Source organism: Plutella xylostella, chromosome 31 (genome assembly GCF_932276165.1).
Source record: "Plutella xylostella chromosome 31, ilPluXylo3.1, whole genome shotgun sequence".
In the NCBI taxonomy this organism is placed as follows: Eukaryota; Metazoa; Arthropoda; class Insecta; order Lepidoptera; family Plutellidae; genus Plutella; species Plutella xylostella.
The window spans coordinates 5749705-5771525 of NC_064011.1; the positions used below are offsets into that span (position 1 = coordinate 5749705).

At 37.3% G+C, this 21821-nt stretch overlaps 3 protein-coding genes across 4 annotated transcripts in view; 1 reads left to right on the forward strand and 2 right to left on the reverse strand.

Annotated features, from left to right (window-relative positions):
* The first annotated feature begins 3458 nt into the window (after positions 1–3458).
* Positions 3459–5105, forward strand: LOC105383405. The gene is made up of 2 exons (XM_011553451.3): positions 3459–3561; positions 4021–5105. The coding sequence occupies exons 1-2, from the start codon at positions 3491–3493 to the stop codon at positions 5036–5038; spliced, it is 1089 nt and encodes a 362-aa protein (XP_011551753.3). The 5' UTR covers positions 3459–3490; the 3' UTR covers positions 5039–5105.
* Positions 5106–9515: 4410 nt separating this feature from the next.
* LOC105383418 (zinc finger protein ZFP2) lies at positions 9516–14191 on the reverse strand. Its single transcript, XM_048632256.1, has 5 exons — positions 13894–14191; positions 11633–12880; positions 10733–10921; positions 10127–10431; positions 9516–9917 (listed from the first exon to the last, which is right to left on the reverse strand). The coding sequence occupies exons 1-4, from the start codon at positions 14098–14100 to the stop codon at positions 10186–10188; spliced, it is 1890 nt and encodes a 629-aa protein (XP_048488213.1). The 5' UTR covers positions 14101–14191; the 3' UTR covers positions 9516–9917; positions 10127–10185.
* Positions 14192–14407: 216 nt separating this feature from the next.
* Positions 14408–21821, reverse strand: part of LOC125488481 (neural/ectodermal development factor IMP-L2-like) — a 55776-nt gene continuing 48362 nt past the window's right edge. For both annotated transcript variants that reach the window (XM_048632257.1, XM_048632258.1), the window contains exons 2-7: positions 20564–20718; positions 19824–19987; positions 18791–18953; positions 15528–15724; positions 15033–15152; positions 14408–14735 (exon numbers count right to left, since the gene is read on the reverse strand). In XM_048632257.1, coding sequence (XP_048488214.1) covers positions 14727–14735; positions 15033–15152; positions 15528–15724; positions 18791–18953; positions 19824–19987; positions 20564–20690 — 780 coding nt within the window. In that variant the 5' untranslated portion in view covers positions 20691–20718 and the 3' untranslated portion in view covers positions 14408–14726. The remainder of the gene's footprint in view (positions 14736–15032; positions 15153–15527; positions 15725–18790; positions 18954–19823; positions 19988–20563; positions 20719–21821) is intronic.

Sequence of the window (21821 nt, forward strand, 5' to 3'; positions counted from 1 at the left end):
TCATCAAATGATTTTTAACAATTTTACAGATGTTTGAAGTGAATTGGGTATGCAGGGCGGTTGTATCCTCGAAACGCACTGTAAATAATTTTATTACGGGCATTGTCGACCCCGTAACGCACCGTGGTTTAGATTGAGAGTTTGAGCTGCCGCAGTGAACGTGTTAAAATAAAGTACAATAAAATCAAGCCTTCATGGACAGAAGTAACGATTTTTGTGCACTCTGCAATCTGTCTGGTCAATCCTTATAATGTAACCTAAACCTATACATATACATTATGTTACCTACTCATTTCTTTACAGAACCTCCTCCGAAAGATAAAATGATTAGAGAATCAAAGAATGGTCCTAGTAAAAATTCTGGACGCGAAAAATCAGGTAAGTATTTAAGCAATATTTTTTACTAGCTGTCCCCGCGAGCTTAGCTTCGCCTTAAAAAGTTTTCCCGTGGGAATTCCGGGATAAAAAGTAGCCTATGTTCTTTCTCAGGGTCTAGACCAAATGTATATCAAATTTCATTCAAATCCGTTAAAGAGTTACATACAGACAGACAGACACAGTTACTTTCGCATTTATAATATTAGGTTTAAAGGTTAAATAGCATTGGGTGATATTGAGTATACATAACTAATAGAACTCCCCAAATACCTATATATTAATGCACCAGACATGCTGAATAGCTTTGTTATTAAGTATATAAATAAGTAGTTACTTAATATTTTGCTAAAATATCATAACTCTTTTATGGTACTTTTGGCTACAACCTACAACAACTAGGTACTTACTACTACTTACCTAATATTTTTCTTTAATTTTCAGAAAAACCTGCTTTCCTTAAGCCGATGAAAATTTTCATAAGTACTAGCAAGCTAAAGGGTGTCCCACGTTACGTTGTTATAAACCCATCATATTAAATAAAACTGACTTTGTTTATTTTTCTTTGTAATTATCATGTTGTTGTGTTTCACCTTTCTGCCATATAACATTAATTTGTACAGTCAGCTTCATTAATCAATCATCATCATCATCATCATCACTCAATAATCATCCTCTGCTGGACATAGACCTCTCCCAAGGAGCGCCACCACACTCGGTCCTCATCCAGCCACTACCTGCTACCCGCCTAAGGTCGTCAGTCCAGCGGGCAGGAGGGCGTCCCACGGTGCGTTTGCCTGTTCGTGGTCTCCACTCGAGAACTCGTCTACCCCAACGGTTAATTTAATTAATCATTAATCAATAGTCAGTTTTATTTAATGAAAAATATGTAAATATGTAGTCTCATTTAACTTTTATGAAGACTGAGGTAACACAGGTAGATTATGGTATCTTCACAAAATTAATTTCAAGATTAGCAAATATATACCTACTAGGTATTAGTACATTATACCAGGAAGTAACTAACTAAGGTAACTTGATAGATTGGAAATAAAAGGAAAAGAGAATGGCCATTATACTGATGTGTAGTCCATAAATAAAGTATAATATCCTGGTACTTATTTAAAAAAATTATTATTATGAGGCAGAAAGAAGATAGGTAATTATGGATGCTGAAAGATCAAGTCTTTCTACTGTAGGGGAACCCGGGGTAAGACGGGGTCGCTAAGGGAAAATTAAAAAAACAACAGGTATTTATAACCACAACGTTATCAATTATTTATGGCTCATTAGGAACTTAATGACGAACTCTTTGGCACAGCTTTTTCTAAAAAAGTAATGCTTACTATTGACTTATTTCAAGAAATGTTAAAAATGGGAAATAAACCATCTTGCCCCGTGTACGGGGTAAGATGGGGTAAGTATACTATGTGGGGCACAAAAAATACAAACAACACTTCTTCTGTGTTTTTATCGTCAACACCAGAACCAGCAGTGTGAGCCCAACGCGTGCACCTTTGACATCCGACCCAGTTTTCCTTAGATTTAAAGTAGGACTGTTGATATCCTCACAGCAGAGGTAGACACAGTCATCTTCGTTGTTATTCTTCTTCGTAGGCAGTATCTGCTTTGTGTTTTTAGCCAACTTCCCTGTAGCCCTTTTAGAGCCCTTCTTCAATGTCAAATATCGGGTTGGAGAAAAAAAAAACTTCACCAAGCTTGATCCATACACCATCTTACCCCTCCAAAATTACCCCGTCTTGCCCCACGTTATATTTTTTATAAAAATTATTCATTAAAAAAAAGACGACCGAATGGCGTAGTGGTTAGTGACCCGACTACTGAGCCGATGGTCCCGGGTTCGATTCCCGGCTGGGGCAGATATTTGTTTAAACACAGATATTTGTTCTCGGGTCTTGGATGTGCCCGTAAAATGGCAATAGGCCCGCCCCGTATTACATTGGGACTAACATAACACTCTGGCGAAAAGTGGGAGCAGCAATGCACCTCTGCCTACCCCGCAAGGGAGTACATTAGTACAAGGCGTGAGTGCGTGTTTTTTTTTTTTTTTTTTTTTTTCATTAAAAACTTTCAATGTTAAAGTGATTTTGCACATATCCAAACAAAGCGTACCAAACCTTAAATAAAAACACACAATTACCAAAAATGCTATTTGTTTTAATTAATGTGTTGTGACGTTGTACCTACCGGTCAAAAATAACATGGACACCACGCAAAAACAAACAATTGCGCTAACCCTAAAACGCACGCGCTCACACCTGCTGTCACTGGCGCACTAAAGGTCAATCAGTTAAGCCTATCTATTGGCTCATTACTCAGATTCCTAAGATGTATAGTTTTGCATATATGTGGGGGCCCCGTCTTACCCCGCGACCCCGTCTTACCCCGGGTTCCCCTACTTAGGGGTAACGGGAACTTTGAATAGCATGTTTTTTTGTTTGAAATCGGTCTTTTTACAAAACTATGTATCTGAGTGTGAAATGTGTAAAAATAATTTTGATATTATTTGCAGAAATAAAATCATATAACACACTTTGTGATGCACTATGTATTGGAAATCCCATGTTGACTTTTGAACCCTAATATATCGAGAACCCCATAGTTTAGAATTTTTTAAGTATTTTTCCCTCATATCGATTTTTTAAATCAATTAATTAACATAGGTTTGGTCAGATTTGGCCACTCTTCTTTGTAATAACCTAGGTACAGTGCGACAAACTTATCTGTTCCGGTGAGAGCGAACTAAATTGATCCATATCTTATTATTTACTAATGAATTATATATTGATATAGATTAGATGGGTTTATTGAAACCACAAGAGCGAATTACAACTACTGGCAAACATAAAATCTTATAGAATGAAGAAATATTACACATTTACGTGAGCTGTCACCGGAACAGATAAGTTTGTGGCACTATACCTAAATCGATTAAATTACTTAGGCAGGATCCATTTCCGTTTTCATGACTTTAAAGATGGACTGCATTGTATATACCTGCTTATAATTATTGTGACGCTGACTGTACATAATAACATTATTTGAGAATCTCTCATGTAAAGTCAAAGTTCGTGGGGTTATCACCACACCAGATATGACAGATAGCAGGAATATTTGTGTATACATCAGTGTGCCATCGGGTCTTGGGCGGAATAATTCTAAACCGTAAGTGGAGTGGAATATTTTCAATTATAAATACCTACCTATTCTAAGCTTCGTATTTTCAAAACTTAGGAGTCAAGGGTTAGTACAAAACCTTGTGGTTTCTAAAGGTAAGCATCCACCTGTCGGCATTACACGCAACAGACGCATCGCATTCAGTATTCTTTGTATAGAAATTCACACAAGTGCGTCCACTTCATCGGCGGCGACGCCGTTTCTCCATATATTTATGAAAATCAGTTTGATCCGATATACTTTCAGGGATATTATTTATCTAAGGATACGTACGATAGGTACCAATTGTAGACGCTTACCATAATTCGACCCGAACCACATTAATTAGAAATAATAATTATGTTTGTATCAATAATATCAATGCGAGGCTAGTTTCTGGAATCTTACTAAGAGGGATCTGTGACCCTAACAATAATTAAGTACTTATATATTTCTTTCCTTTTCCAGGCGAACAATGAAAACTTTAATAATACTGACCGCCTTATTCATAGGCCTTACATCAAGCGCGCCAACCACAAAAGATGCGCCATTCATAGTCACAAGTAAATTCTTCGACAAATCTCTCGTCATTTACAAAGGAGAGTACGATATCGTCGATATAGTCGTTCCTCTGAACGATATTAACTTCGAAGACGGAACGGAGGATGACGAAGACGGTGGAATCAATCTATTCTTCACCGAAGCTGATATCAAAGACGATGGAAAAAAGGATTTTAAAGGTATCTATTATCTTAACAAAGGAAATGCAACTAAAATTCTTGATAATGGCGTAGTAACAGCTGTTCCTTGTCAAAACAACAAAAACGCCTATTTCGGTGCTAAAGACGGCTTGTATTCTTTCGATGCGGAGAAAGTAGAAGCTAAAAAGTATGGCCCGATCACTGATAGCATCATTGGAATTGGAGTAGAGAACGGGACAGATACTATTTACATTTTGAAGGAAAACAAAGAGTTATTCAAAGTTACAGAAAACGGTACTAAAACCGCTAAAGTAGAGGAAGCGAAAGACGTTGTAGAATTCGTAGTGGATTACGAAAACAATTTATACTTTTACGACGAAAGCAAAACACTTTTCGTCGTCAACAAAGAAGGAACCAAAAGGATAGAAAACCTGCCAGTCCCTAAATCGTACATGAAACTGATTCGGCCATTGTTCTTCAATGAGAACTCAGTACCAATACTTATAGATGAAGATGTTTACACAGTTTACGCTAATGGTACAGTAGAGCCTGAAGACATTAAGGTTAGAGTGAGACCAACAGCTTTCGGTGTAGAACCAGCTCTACTCCAATACTACGCTCATGATAAGAAAATCTACGAATATAACATGCTTGTGTTGGTATTCAGTGGTCTTCTGGAAGAACTGAAAGACTTTTTGAGTGATATAACAGAGAATATACAGAATGTAGCCACGCAATCCAGAAGCGAATTGGGTAGTTGGTTTGGTACAGAAAACACGGCTTGAAAATGTAATTTCATACCTAAGCACAAATTGATAATTTATTAACAAGAAATTAAATTAGATTGAGATATTTGTGTTTGTGTCATTTATACCTCTCGAGTTTTAAGGGCCCGTACAGGGTGACGTGCCGCGCCAATTTTGGGTTTTCAATGCTCTTCACACAGCACACGCAGTGACACGCACACATGTAAGTTTGCACAGTGGGTCGATAAACTTTAACTCGCCAACTTTATTGACAATTATGTTCAAGTACATTTTGGGTGATTTTAGGGTAAGTAAGTATAATTCTTACTTACACTGGTAGGCACCAGGAAAGAGTAGAAATTAATAGGGGTGCCACTTTACTCTATACTCGGAACCCGATTAGCTTTCTCAAACAAATGTGGTATTTACTTGTAGAAAGGTAACTACAAGTATTAAAGTGTAGATAATAAGTTTCGGGCATCCTCCAGCCAACTGAACCCCGACGACAAAGCAAAGTAAATACATAGTGTCGCAAAAGGGCTATACTAAGCCAAAAGGGGATGACTCAAGGAGTCATTCTGGACAACTTTTGTTCTACGAGATTGGCAAATTCTCGAAAAAAAATATTCGTTTTCCATGGTAAAAAGTCACATGTCCAACAAAGTTTCTATTTTGATGTATGAGGTATTGTTAGAAGCGTATTGATGGCGCGATGGTTAAAGGCTATGTGACGTTCCATTAAAATGTACATAGCGCCCTCTACAGGACATAACGTGATGATCGAAAAAATAATAATTCAACTTTGCCGTGTAAGGTATCAAATGAAAGGGCTTGATTTTCACATTACAAAAATATGCATATTGAAGGTATTTAAATAACAACACCAAAATTATTGAAATAAAAAATGATCATGAACTACTGACGTAAAATTTCATAAAATAAAAACAACTAAAAAGTTACAAATAAAAAAATACAATTATAAACAAACGAAAAACCCGACTGTACGCTAAAAACATGAAAACAAGTCCCAATGTTAATGGAAAGTATCGCAGGCGGGGAACAACTTGACCGCCACTCAAGGCCGTTTTCTAAGTAACATTCAGCTAAATGGTGAACCCTCTGCTGGTCCCCGCCTACGATACTTTCCATTAACATTGGGACTTGTCAAGAAAACTCAACAGGGGTTTCCATACTAAAGTGAACAGGACTGAAAACCATCACACTTTTTACCTTTAAATTGCGCTAATTTTGTTAGTTTTTCTGTTGAATTTTGTCCACCTTTTCTGATCGTTTTGGCCATATCTTGGTGATACCTAAATCGATTTGATATTGAAATATCTCATTTGAAAGCTTATAAGTTGACAATGTTTTTAAGCTGAAGTGCACAAAAAATTGTTGTATGAAATTCTTTTTTAATTTAACTTATTTCTTTTTAGGTTTTGAATATTTTTAAAAAATGTTTATCTATTTTGAGGTATTGTGTCTAATTTAAGTCAAATAATGCACATTTGATCATTTTAATAAGTTTATTAAGATGTTACTAATTCAAAACAAACAAAAAAAGTATTGAAATATGGCTAGTTTTTTTATTTTCGGTTTTAAACATGAAATTTTGGCAAAAATTCAAAAAATCTTTAAATATTAAATATCTTAGAAATGGTTAAGTTTCGGATAATGCATTATATATAATGGGTATAATCGACTGGAAATGCCTTCCTCTATCACCTCCTGAAAGGATCAGGTCTACTTACCAATAACCCTGTATACCGCTTTTTCAATACCTTTAAGTACATTTTTTGGTAGCAGCATAATATTTTTACTTAATTTTAGGGTTTCGAACGTCAAAAGAAAAAAAGCAACCGTTATAGGATCTCTTTGTCCGTCTGTCTGACTGACTGTCTGTCACCGCCCTTTTTCTCAGAAACGGGTAAAGATATCAAGCTGATATTTCGCATAGATGGGGAGTACCCCAAAAAAAATATTATGGTACTCCCTGTCCCACACAAGTAAATTGGGGCTTATATTTTTTCCAGTTATTTTGATGTGTATCCTTTCAAGTCGCGCGCCTTAGACTCGCGCGCCACGCGCGAGTTGCCCCTCCCGTATTAACCTACTTTTTTTGTCGTCAACTCGCTCGACTGTGAAAATATGTAGAGTCAGCCACAAAAGTAATAATTTATTATGCTTAAGGTAACTACTTAAAATGTATAGGGTATTTTATAGGACTTTACTTTAAAATAAAATCAGTAATTAATCTCGCTTGGCAAACTGTTCTCTGCGAACACCTCCAAACACAGGAACCATTTTTATTTGTTCGGTCTTTGTTATATTTATAACCTGCACGAAGCAGTACCGACTTTCCTTGCTGGGATGTTATGATTTCATGTGCAGTTTTATTACTAAATGGACCTGCTTGCGATGAACTTCCTGGAAGTAATTCTTACAGTTAGGTCTGTCTCTTTGACCAATGAAATAAACGAAATTTGTTTTAAATTTTAGTGCTAATTCGATATTTCATGTAACGGTAACACAACGAAAACGTAACACTGTGTTTATATTACGGCAAAGTAGACTTGGTAATATAGTAAAGTTAATTTATTATAGGCTTACCCCCACAATACATAAAAAACAGTAAAAACTGCCACATTTTAATACTTTTGCGCTGTAAGTAATGCACTGTACATCTCTGCTTCGAATTAGGAGTAACACTAAAACGACATCACTAAAACAATGTAGTTTTAATGACGGTTTTTGCAACAAAAACAAGGACATAGCTATGGCAGGTAAAATTTGCGCACGGCATGAGAGAGATAGCAAACTTGGGTATCATGCGTCATAGGTCACATCCCCTTTTGCCTTATTCCGCACTTCCAACAGAGGCTTTATTGTATCTTTATCCCGAAATCAAAGCATCTTCTTTAATGGCGACTGTCTAGTCGGTACCTTCTTATGCTAATCAGCCAGGGAGACAATATTTAACTATATTTTTTAGTTTCAATTCGTTTGCATCTGACCGTACTTTACATGGGCTCGCGAGTTGACGATATAAAAAAACAGAAGATGCCAACTCGCGTGGCGCGCGACTCTAAGGCGCGCGACTTGACGAAGGACTCCTTTTTTTTCTTTGTTGTTTTGTATAAGTATGTGTTTCTTTTCTTTAAATCTGTATTTTTTTTGTTGTTGCTGTCTATGTGTCGAATAAATGTATCTTTATCTTCAAATCTACTGTCTAGGCTACTGTCTATAGAAGAAATTCCGTCATTGACAATTTTACGTTACGAATTTATTTTTATTTATTTTATTTTTATTTTTACATTTTGTTAATAAATAATTATTACTTATGAACACATAACAACTTGATGCCATTAACAGAATGAACTTAGTAAACCCAGTAAACCTAACACATCCAGAGGAAAAATAAAATCTCTTTCTCTCTCTCTGAAAAACATACTTAATAGCCTAAACTCGATGCTTTTAGCTATTAACATCTTTGAAATAAAATTGAGCCACCACCGTGTTACTGCCCTCATCAGATCCTCACGAGACCATACCTCAACCAGCACCAAGAGACTGTATTTTTGATCCCTAACCTAATGTTCGTGCGTATTGTCATCACTTAGATCCATTCGCTATATTCCTGCCATCAGACCTTTACGAGACTGTAATGTCACGAGAATATTGCACACTATCTAATTTAATTTAATGTATTGAATATACTGGAAGAATTATGCTTCCTCAATTTCAAATCAAATTATGTTGGTGTCATAAAAGTTGAAAAAGTGCAATGACAACCAATGTGCAGTGATTTTGTATCTGTACACGATAAGATCGCGAGCTGTCAGTGCTGCCTAAACCGACGTGACCCTTCTTTGGAGGCCAGCGGCCAACTGAGTCAAACGTCACTTGTGTTTATGATTTTATAACACAGAAAGCCGCCATAGATATTTGTATGAAGATTTGAGGGAAAAAAATTGCTCAAGTTTGGGATTAATTTACACAAAATAAGTGTGTGTTTATTAAAAAACAAGGTATTTAGCGCCTAGTCCAAGCCTTTAACTTTATAATATGATAAAAATCATATGAAAATTCTTAATAATTACGACAAAGTTGTTACAATACGGGAGTGTGATTTTCTGGTTTTTCGTCATATTCTGAATTTTATTTACAGTTATCCATAATCATTTACTTGAATTCGAATCATTCAGCACCTAGCTAGACTCTTCGGCTACCTGTGTGATTTTTTTCAAGGTTGTAGAGCATCGTTTACTACATAATTCTATGACAATGCCAACCCTCGATTACCCCTTGCAGACCCTTAAGTCTAAAAATATCATGTCAGCGGCCGCGGCATGGGTCTGTTATCAAATTCGATAAACTTGTATTTATGGCGAATCGCGATATAGTGACGTTTATCTATGTTGATAACGAACTCGTGAAGCGGCAGCTGAGGTAAAAATAAAAACAACAACATTTGATAAGTTATCTTGAGTTTTGAATAATGGAAAGACATAAATTTTAATTGCTTACTCAGTTTATTATCTGAAACACTCACACACACACACATTCAGTAGGTAGTAGTTGTTTTTACGACCGTAATTTTCATATTTTTTGAGGTCACAGCACACATATCAAATCGGAAAGGGATCGTGGACGTATCAACTCGAGCCGTTCAGCATTCTTTGTATGAAACTCCCTGCTGCAACGCACACTTAATGGGAATCGTAACGTAATCGCCTCGCCTCGGGACAAGCTCGGGTCAAAGGCGATCCGTTTACGTTACGTTTATGTGTGCTGTTCCCTTTATCTGCACGTCTTAATTATAATACACACACACAATTACAAAACAAAGGTTGGTTGGAAGAAATTGCTTCTTGGCAATAAGCCCGCCTTTGTATACACAACTTTTAAGTCCCATTTTTTAACCGACTTCAAAAAAAGGAGGAGGTTCTCAATTCGTCGGGATATATATATATTTCTTTAGATTACTTTGTCACCGCACCAACATCAAAAAAGAACAGTTCCTGCTTAGGTATATTTGTACTGTCACATACGAGTAGAATTTGTGTAAACCTTAAATTATTTCTTACATTTTAGTGGTTTTTTGAAGTCGGTTTTATAATTTTTTTTTGTAACTGTGTTTTCTATGTATACAATAAAGTGTTTATAAATCAATAAATAAATATAAATTAGTTTAAAGTCAACATCCGTCTATCCCTAAACAAGTCATAATGTTCTTCGCTCAACCCCTCGACTTTCCTCACATCAAATTCCTCTCCTTTAAATTTCCAATGCATCCTCTTGAAGTGGCTTCTCATCTCTGTCAAAGTATTGAACATCCTGTCACATAAAGGACAAGATATGGATTTGCTGTTGTGCTTTCTCTGGATGTGGAGATTTTTTACGCCGACGCTCACGAACTTTTCCGAACAAAACTGTAAGAAGTGGAAAGATAAGTTTATTAAAAAAAAATATATTATGTAAGTACTTTAACATGACATAAATTGTATTTTTTTTATCGATACGTTTAGTGAATTACCTAATGAATTGATGAGCAAAAAGTGAGTGAGCCAGTGGGTCATTGCAAACCACTTTTGTTTTACGAGTTTTGAAAATCAGCAAAAAAAAATATCTGCCCCTTCTGGGAATCGAACCCGGGCCACACAGCGTCAGAGTCTCTAACCACTGCGCCCTCTGGTTTATATGAAGTGGAATCTATATAAAATCAATATCTACCTCACAAGCATAAGGCCTTTCCCCTGTATGCAACCTCATGTGTTTCTTCAAAGAGGTCGGCCCGCAGAAGTAGTTTTCACAAACATCGCACTTGTATGTTTTAGTTTTCTCGTGTGTTTTCTTGTGTCCGTATAGCTTCAGTTTGTTTGTGAAACTTTTGCTGCATTCGTCACAGGGGTATGGGGCTATCTGAAATAGAAATTTGGGTAAAAATTAAAAAACACACACACTCACGCCTACTGTACTCCCTTGCGGGGTAGGCAGAGGTGCATTGCTGCACCCACTTTTCGCCAGTGTTATGTTTAGTCCCAATGTAATAGGGGGCGACCCTATTGCCATTTTACGGGCACATCCAAGACCCGAGAAGAAATATCTGTGTTTATACAAATATCTGCCCCAGCCGGGAATCGAACCCGGGACCTTCGGCTCAGTAGTCAGTGTCACTAACCACTAAGCCATTCGGCCGTCTTAGACCGCCGGTAAAAATTAGATTTTGTTGTTTACACTTTTAGAGTTGAGCAAGGACTAAATTATTTTGTGTTTCAAATAATACTTGTAGGAAAGAATAAAAGGATTGGCTAAAGGGTTAAATTAGAAAAATCAAAGTTGATTATTTCGGCGCAGCAGTGGCGCAAAATACATTAAATGGCACATTAGTGGCGCAAAAATAAATAAATATAAATGAGACTTATTATACAACATAAATTGAACACTGTCGCCATTGTTAAAGGATAATGTAGAATATAACAGTGCAGTTCTAAAGCACACATCAGGAACATTCATGACTCCAGGGCAGTAATATCTGCCCGGCCAGTATTTGAACCCAGAACCTTTAGAAAAAAAGTAACAAACACACCTTTTGCCTTTACAATATTTGAAGCAAAATAAATCTGTACACACCTTGAGATGATATCGATTGATATGAGCTTCCAATGAAAACTCTGTGCTACTATTATAGTTGCAATAGTTACACTCAAATCTAGTGCGTAAAGGCAACGCCCCTTTATGTAGTGCCGATTGCAAATGTTTCATATAATCACGAACATTCACAAATTCTATATTACACTTTATACACTGAGCCGTTTCGTCTGCCCCATGGGTCCTTATGTGTTCTTCTCTTTCTTTCAAGGCTGAAAAACTTTTGTTGCAAACATGACAGGAATAGTTGTATTTGGTTTTCATTCGTTGGTTAGACTGGTGCATTTGTTTGTGAATACGTAGCATTCCTGGGGTTGATAGAACTTTATTGCAAAGATTGCATGGATACTCCTTTATATGTTTCTTTTTATGCGCTGCCAGTTTCTCGTTACTTTCCATAGACACAAGACAAACGTCACATTTGTAATCTCTTACAACCTCCTTGCATGTTTCCATGTGTTGTTTTAAATTCTTCGTAAACATAAACTTCCGTTCGCAGTACTGGCAGCTTTCGTAGTTCGAATGATAGTTTTTTTTGTGTATTTTGTACGCCATTTTGGAATGCAGCGGTTTGCTGCACACTTCACATTTGAAATTGAATGTCTTTAAATGGATCTTGTTGGCATGTGCTATTAGGTATGTTTTTAGATAACAGCTATAGTCGCAATCTGGGCATTTGATAAGTTTTTCACCTGCTAACCGTTGTACTTTGTATGCGTTCAGATACTTCTTGTGTTCACAATCCGTAGAAACACAGTCAGGACACTCATACTTTCGAATGTATCTCTTAACTCCTTTTTGCTTCACCGCATTATGTTTACGGGCATAATATTTGGTGTGCACTTTGTTTATATGGTAGGATAAACCTGGCTTCGCAATAAATTTCTTATCACAGTAATGACAAGTGTAAAGTTTAACTACTTTTAGCTTCTTTGGGTGAAAATTTGAAATTTCTCCAATGTTTTTGGTTCCAGTTTCTTCATCTTTTTCATTTATTTTGCTCAGAGAATTCTTTTTTCTTGATGTATCATTGAGCACTATGTATGTGGCATCAAAATTTGTGGTGTCATTAATATTATTTTCAACGCTAGCAACTTTTTCTGATAGTTCCTTAAGGTATTTATCCAGGAGTTCCACTGAGTGTCTTGTATTGTTCACGAATATGTAAGAGTTGACTGCATTGTCCCTGCAGCTGTCGCATAGAAGCCTTGTTGGTAGCATTGACATGACCTGAAATTGTGATGATAAAATAAACATTTTTATATTAATATAAGTATCTTGTACAGGATGAAAATGATATTAGCATTATGTCTATCTGATTGTAGGGTGGCCTGCGCCTAAAAGTATACAGGTGGAGTTTTTAAAATAGCGATCCCTGATGATGAAGGGACCAGCTACATCTGTTATAAATCCGGGGACGGGTTGTGTGTGATGTGTGTAGCAGTGGTGTTTATGTGTATGTGCTTGAGCAGCATGTGAGCTTGAGAGCTCTATTTTAAAAACACTGCCTGTATACTTTTAGGCGCAGGCCACCGTACATTACTACACAATGCAATGATAAAGTTTGATCCAAAATGAGACTTGGATTGATTGTAGTGCTTTAGTTGCATGTTTTTAGCTATGCTTGGAGTCACATCTGTCAAAGAACTGATAACAGATGGGGTAAACGTGTTATGGAGAGGACCACGACTAGGCAAACATAGTGTAGGATGCCCTCTGGCTATATGGGGTGATGACTTGCAGAAGGCAACCGAATGGCGTAGTGGTTAGTGACCCTGACTACTGAGCCGAAGGTCCTGGATTCGATTCCCGGCTGGGGAAGATATATGTTTAAACACAGATATTTGTTTTCGGGTCTTGGTTGTGCCCGTAGAATGGCAATAGGCCCCCTATTACATTGGGACTAACATAAACACTGGCAAAAAGTGGGTGCAGCAATGCACCTCTGCCTATATCTCATACATTAGTACAAGGTGTAAGTGTTTATATTATTATAGATTTATTTTATTACCACGACTAGGCAAACAAAGTGTAGGATGCCCTCTGGCTATATGGGGTGACAACTTGCAGAAGGTAGCTCAGTATGATTGTTTGCGAAAAGCTATAGATCATATCCATTGCGTGCTTTGGGAGAGGCCTACGTCCAGCAGTAGACCGCTATAGACTGATGATGAATTATATGTTTTTATGCTTCCAGATTATAACCTCTTTTCAGTACCTACTAACTGACAAAATAAACTTACTTTTTCGTCTCCAAACACTGATTCCAGGATAGATTCTAATGAAATCACACCGCTGCCTTCCCAATTAGTGATGAATAAGTTCTCTTCCATAGAAGAGAGGTTATTTTCACTTCCAAAACATAAACAACAGTATCGGTTTTTATGAAGAACGTTTGATAGTATTTTTTTGAGGCACGCCAGTCTGTCCCTTTCATTTGTAGAATCCATTTCGTCTGCTATTATATGAAAGTGTATGTAAATCAATACGAATTCCCAAAAAACCTTTAATTTTGTAAATATAATATCGTAAGAATCGTATATATTTATAAGTGTCACTGTCAATGTCAAAATGTGATGCTGTCATGCTGTCGCGAGGCTATAAGTTATTTTGCTAATCTGTGTGTAAACATAGTTTTAAAACCCATATTCTAAGCATTTCTGATTTAAAAGTTCCAGCTTTCGCCTTTCAGCCTTCAACAATGGTATATTAAACAGTATAATTAATAGGTAGGTAAGTATTAAATAAAATTCAGTCTTTCCTTGATACTGTTATTATTCATCGTCAATGTGTACTTGAAATCACAGTTTCTTATAATATTATTTCATAAATTCGATCACAAAAAGTGTTTTAAAAAATACAATTAAAATAATAATACACGTAGGTATTCATTAATTACATTTTATCATTAAAATAGGCAGAATCTAATAAGTTACATTTTAAAAAGGAATAATTATTTTTAAAACACAAATTAATAAAATAGTTAATAATGATAATAGAACTACTAAAAACAGGAACAATTTTATTTAAGTTTTATCGACCACTTGATTTCAGCTAGCTAAGTTAACTTCTGCGTTTATCCAGCCTGGAAAGAAAATAAAAAAATATATTAAATTAGGAAAACAAGATAAACAAATTAAACAAACGAAAGCTCGTTATTATTCTGAGATTATTGCACTGTGAAAAACTGGCTCATCTATGCGAACTCACTTCAATACAATCTCCTTACTGTTACTTACAAAATCTTATTGTTTATAGCAATCTTTACAACCTCTGGATGGAAGAGAGGTTAAAATAAAATACCTAAAAGGTTTAAAAAAAAGGCTTTTTATACAACTTGGTTTTTGTAAAGCTTTAGGTATCCAACACCGTCGATACTCACAACAGGATAGACGAAAGTCTTGGCCGTGGCGGTGCCGAAGTGGTTGGTGGCCGTGCACGTGAAGTCGCCCATGTCCGCCCACGCCAGCCGCGAGATCTGCAGCTCGCCGGAACGGAATACCTGTCAGTGATAGGTGAGGTTAGTATTTGTAGGATTCCTCGGAATAATGATAGTGTAGGATGGAGAAAAATGTTTGGTGCAACAGTGGTGAAAAATATAGTTGCGCTACTCGCCACTAGATGGCGTTACGGGTCCGAAAATATATATTTTTTAGAGTAGTTCAAAATGAATTTTATTTAGGTATACATGGTTGCAAAAGTAATGAGTATAGTAAGCTCTGCTGAAAGGTGTAATATATAATCACAGCACGTCCTGAATACCTTTAATTATGGGTATGACTGAATTTTTTTTTTTGCTTTGTATTCTAGATTGTTACCTAATTAATGGCTTAATGTTCGGTAGTGGTAACCCCACTGTACTGACAACCCAACTCACCCTCATCCTAGCGTTCTTCTTCCGCACCACTTCCCCATTGTTATCCCTCCACACCACCCGCGGCCGGGGATGTCCCTTCACCCGGCACGGGAGGACGGCCATCTTGCCGATGTTGTCCAAGTAGGCTTTGTAGGAGGACACGATCTTGGGCTCGAAGGGCAGGAGTTTGTAGCGTTCGGAGAGGTCGGAGTTTGGCTCTGTGGGAGAGGGAAAAAACATTTATTTTGATTGACAGAAGAACAAAGAATATAGGAAACAGTCCAATACAAAAAAGAGTAAGAATTAAGGTGGCTGTGAAAAAGGCACCAGCTCAGCATGTGCCAATAAGGCCCTCAGTCACAATTAGAAAGTTTGAGTAGGCCTTATTTGATCATCATTGTAGGTACCTGTCTAATTAATTAGTAATCTTTAGCGATCTCGAGCCGATACTAATAAAGTTACACTAATGGACGCAATAAATGATTGAGTAGGTACTACAAGACTCAGGTTGTAGTTAGCAGCTGGATAAGAAAAAACGACTATGGAAAAAATAGTGTAGCAATGCACCTCTGCCTACCATGTAAGAATGAAATTAGTACGACACAACTTTTTGTTAGGTAACTAGGTACTTAATTAAATTAATAACAAACTTCCAACAATAGAGATTGTTACAAAAGTTTTGAAACTATCAGTTTCAAAAGTTATTTACGGAATTTCCAGAATTTGTTGAAATAGATTGTGATGTGATATGGAAAATTGATTCATGTGGTTTCGCTATAATAGTTTATACTCGGTATCGAGTAAATTACTAAGTATTTGCGGTATTAATAATTGTCTCTAGATTGTTACGACATGCCTTTTACTTGTATCGATACTAACTGGAAAATTCCGAATTATTAATAACTGAGGCTACATAACCGTGGTATGAAATAAAATTTTATTCTATATTCTATTCTATTCTATAAACTTCTGAAGGCGCAGGATATTCACCGCGTTGAGTTAAACGTTGGGTATAAAGTACTTTTATTACTATAACATGGTTAAAATCAATCGTTTTTATATAGCAAGTTGCATGTGACTAAAGCTTTGTGGTAAAAGAGCGCACAATAGGTAGATAAGGTCAACCGGGGCCATTGCGCCACAATACTTTGACTTTCATTTTCATTTGATCATAACAAACAGACTAAACGCCCTATTAAGCTATAACTTGTGATACATATTAGGAAATTTTATCTAGTTTCATATTTTGATGCAATTTTGTAGAATTTTAAATATCTTCCATATGTAAACGACGTTTCTACAAAAAATGGAATTTTTAGGCGCAATAGCCCCTAGTGGGGCTAATGCCTCTTTCACTATTTTTGTGTGCTTGGAAGAGCTTTTTACAAGTTTAAGTAGATATAATTTATAGAATTACTATTAACGTAGCTAATTATTAGCTTGTAAACTAAATACTGCGCTTAGTTAAGGAGAATTATTTAATCAAAAATTTTTGGGGCTATGGCGCCTACACACCCTAATTTCTTGTAGTGGCATTTACCCCATCCAAGATTCCAGGGGTGCTCAACATTTTATTATGAATACTTTAATGGACTTAAAAAAGTATAAATACTTACATGACAAATTAAAATACAGTATAAAAGCATACAACAGCATATTTTTTCCAATTTGCAATCAAACCACAACTTTGAAATCACACATCTTACAAGGATAATCATTACAAAACTATTTAGAGTTTTAAAAACAAGTGGGATCATTCTGTTAATATGATTTATTATTAATTATATGTTTGTTTTCTATATACCGTGTTAACAACATTATAATGTCGACACCAAATGACGCCATTTTTAAAAAACATTTAGTCTAATATATTATTCAAATTATTTACGTTTTAGTTGGATTGGTAATCCAACTATAGTCTAAAAATGTTAATTCTGATACGCTGTTAAATGTTCTTCAATATTGCAGAAGGCGTCATTAACCTAGTATTTTTCGTGTAGGAGTAATTTGGTGCTAATGTCACTGGAACTTTTTCATTGCTCGTGAGTGTATAAACTACTTTTATTATAACACAAAATGTTTAGAACCTCTGGAAATGGGGCTATTGCGCCGCAATAGAGGCAATAACCCCATCAGCCCAGAGGCATTTACCCCAAAAAAAAAGCTAAACCAACAATTTTTTTATTGCATATTTTGTCTGAATCTTACGTTATTTCAATAAAATAATCAAAACAATATGTAAAGCAACAAAACAATAACAGTGTTTACAGTTAGGAAACATAGATTCTTTTAAAGAAACACACATTTGGAACGATTAAAAAAAACCGGCCAAGTGCGAGTCGGGCTCGCGCACAAAGGGTTCCGTAGCTTAAATCAACCTATCTCAAAAACTATAAGAGATACTTTGATCAAACCAAAAATCGTTGAAAGAGTTAATTAGCATGCATCACCTCTATTTTTTTTAGAATTTTATACCCCGTAGTTATAAAAATAGAGGGGGGGGACATACTTTTTACGACTTTGAGAGCTGATATCTCAAAAACCGTTCACTTTAAGAAAAATGTTTTTTAGAAAACTTTATATCATTTTAAAAGACCTTTCCATTAATACCCCACACGGGTATGTACATCGAAAAAAAAAATTTCATCCCTCAGTTACATGTATGGGGGGCCCCACCCCCAATTCTTTTTTTTACTATTTAGTGTCATATTTTTGTAGCGGTTCATACAACACATATTCCCATCAAATTTCATCACTGTAGTACTTATAGTTTCCGAGTAAATCGGCTGTGACAGACGGACAGACGGACAGACGGACAGACGGACATGACGAAACTATAAGGGTTCCGTTTTTGCCATTTTGGCTACGGAACCCTAAAAACGTGTCGGGAAGCCGGAGGAAGCCAAAAGAGGCGAAAAAATTCAAATGCAAGATAATTTAAGAAAATTGTCCCGGATACGACATCTATTGGTCAGTGGTAAAAGTTTGAGTTCCAAAGATAGATAGCAGATGACTCCAATAGTTCTAAAGTATGTGGTTCGGAAGATAAATGGATTCGAGGCATTAGCCCCGTAGGCGACTTGGCCCCGGTTGACCTTAATTCAAAATTATATTTTATAAAAGCAGAGCGCCACAGTAAGGTAGCAATGCCTATCAGTTTCACATAGTTGACTAAACGCTGCCAAATTGTCGGTTCTTCCCGCCCTTATCAGCGCTGGTTCGGTAAAGCAGCCATATGTTTTCAGCTTTCTCTCTATATAAATCCTGCGACAGTGTTCACTAACCGTGGGTGTACACTCGGGTGGCGGCCCTGGCCGAGTGCTGGCCGGCGCTAGCGGAGCAGGTGTAGGTGCGCACGAGCTGGTCCGTCGGCTTCACTATGAGTGTGGAGACAGCTCGCCCGACGCTGCTGGAGGAGGGGAACAGCTCGTTGGATTGGTGGTCGTACTGGAACGAGAAGGAAAGAATATTAATATGTGAGCGTTGGGAGAGGGGGTAAGGTTAGTATCACGACCCATAACGTCCCCACTGCTGGGGCACGGATCTCCTTCCGATGAAGGAAGGGTTTTTCGCCTAGTCCATCACGCTGGCCTAGTGCGAGTTGGTGGACCCCAACACAAGCAAGCTTTTGCTGAGAGTATGTAAGCGTGATAGTGAGGAAATGAACAAAGGTTTGATCTCTGGGTCTCAGGAGGTTATGCATCTAGAATATCGCGACAAGGGGATCCTTGCACCCTTCTAGAGATATCAAATTATCCGCTAGCCTAGAAGGACTCTTTAGAGCCTAGCAGGACTCTTTAGAGAGGCAGCAATCCATAAACTCCTCTTATTCTTAACGGCTTATAAACCATCAGACCTAAGATCCAGCCGTTCAACACTATTTACCTAGACACCCGTTGCTTATTAGACACCCGTTGCTTATTAGACACCTATTAAGACACCCGTTCAACGCTATTTAGACACCCGTTGCTTATTAGACACCTAATTAGACACCCGTTCAACGCTATTTAGACACCCGTTGCTTATTAGACACCTGTTTAGACACCTGTTCAACGCTATTTAGACACCCGTTCAACGCTATTTAGACACCCGTTCAACGCTATTTAGACACCCGTTCAATATTTAGACACTTGCTTATTAGACACCCGTTGCTTATTAGACACCTATTTAGACACACGTTCAACGCTATTTAGACACCCGTTACTTATTAGACACCTATTTAGACACCCATTCAACGCTATTTAGACACCCGTAGCTTATGTCTTTAGCTATTGTCGACACTGGTTCAACAGCTCACTATCGGCGGCTCCATCTCACCTCAGCAACAGGCACGTGGTCCCGCAGCCACTGTATACTAGGAGCGGGCGACCCCATCGCCTCGCAGGTGAGCTCGAGGGAGGCGCCGGTGAGGTTGAGCGCGGGGGGCGGCCGCGTAGTGATGCGGACGAAGCGCTTCACGCCGAGACGCTTTGTTGGGACGGCTGGGGACGGAAGTACAGTCAGCAAAAGCGGTATAGTGGAATAAAATTAAAATGCTGCGGCAGCCACGAAGTTTTTTGGTGCATGCCATGCTCTACATTTAATTTTTAGATTATAGTATAAATAAATAAATATTGTGGGGACATCTCACACACGGCCATCCGACCCCAAGCTAGGCAGAACCTGTGTTATGGGTGTCGGACATCTGATATATCTACAGAAATACATAGATAGACATACTAAATATAAATATCAACACCCAAGACCCGAGTACAAATATCTGTCTTCAAACGAATATCTGCCCCAGCCGGGAATCGAACCCGGGACCGAAGGCATGATAGCAGTCAAGGCCAGTAACCACTACACCATGACGTCGGGTATAGGGCCACAGGGCCACAGATAGCATGGCCTTAGCTGTCGCGATTAAAATTTAGTAACCACCTATATTTTTTAGTTCCAGAGCGCCACACTAGATGGGGCGAACGGTCATTGAATTCATTAAAACTAAATAAAACTTAAATTCATGCAAGTTATAATTTTTAGTAAGTACTTAAGTAAGTATTATAATAAAAACTCACCATTAGCGTCAATACTGTTGTCGACATCCAAGTTGACGGGGATGTCTTTAATTTTCCTATTCGTAATGGCGGCGGAGACTTGCGACAGCAGCGCCGCGGCGGCGAGTAGCTGAACTAACGGGTGCATGGCAGAGATTCTGTGTGGAATTAAATATCTGCGGACAAAGGAAATTGTTTTTAGTTCGATATTTAAGGATGATAAAAATTATTTTAGTTTTGTTTACTCCGTCTTGAAAGGTTTTCTATGTGTTATGGAACTTTTCCGATTCTGTGTCAAACCTTCAACCATCCAACCAAACTCCCACAAGCAATAATACACTCACGGGCAATGAATAAGTTCCATTGAGAAAATCACAAAATTACTCCTATACGGAAAAAAGTAACTTAATTACGCCTTCTTCAATATTTAGCAACTAAAAACGTAAACATTTTGATCACATATCCGATTAAATGTTTTAAAACAATTAGATGGTGTCTGCATTTTGTAAGTGGAACTGTTTCCTTGCCCGTGAGTGTAATATAAACAGTAGGTATCCTAGGCGGTTTGCCCACTAGCACGCATAACGTTGCGTGAATGCGTGTATGAACGTTGCATGTAAGTATCTCCGATTGTGTAGAAAACACGCACAGACTAACTCACAATAAACGCCAATGCAATAGATACATATTAACACCCAAGATCCGAGAACAAATAGGTAGGTATATTCTATCCATCTTTAAACCTATATCTGCCCCGGCCGGGAATCGATCTCGGGACATTCGGCAAAGCAGTCAGGGTCACTAAAACTACATTATTCGGTCGTCTGACTTAGCCACAGTTTAACCATACTCTGTTAGATCATAACAGGAGATTAGTTGTTGACTTTTGACACGTCTGTCAAGAATTTCTTGTGGAGATTATAATAATTGGTGACATTACAATGTCACAGGGGTGTTAATAATCTAACTGACTATGGTGACACTAGGCATTAATATGGCAGATCTACAGTTAAATAGGTATGAGCTTAATCGAGTCCATTGCAATGCAACCCTAAAAGATCTCCGAAAGTCATAAGTATTATTTCACAAACTTTGAATAAGTTTCACGAATAAGGTATTTGCTGGATTTTCCAATAACGTTATACTTTTAATCCTCTAATCGTTTGTTGCTTTTGACACTATAAGTGCCAATTTCTCCATTGTCGGTTATCTAACCGACAGGGATTGATTTATAAATTAAACGCATCTCCATATAAAATTCATGACAGATGTGTCAAAA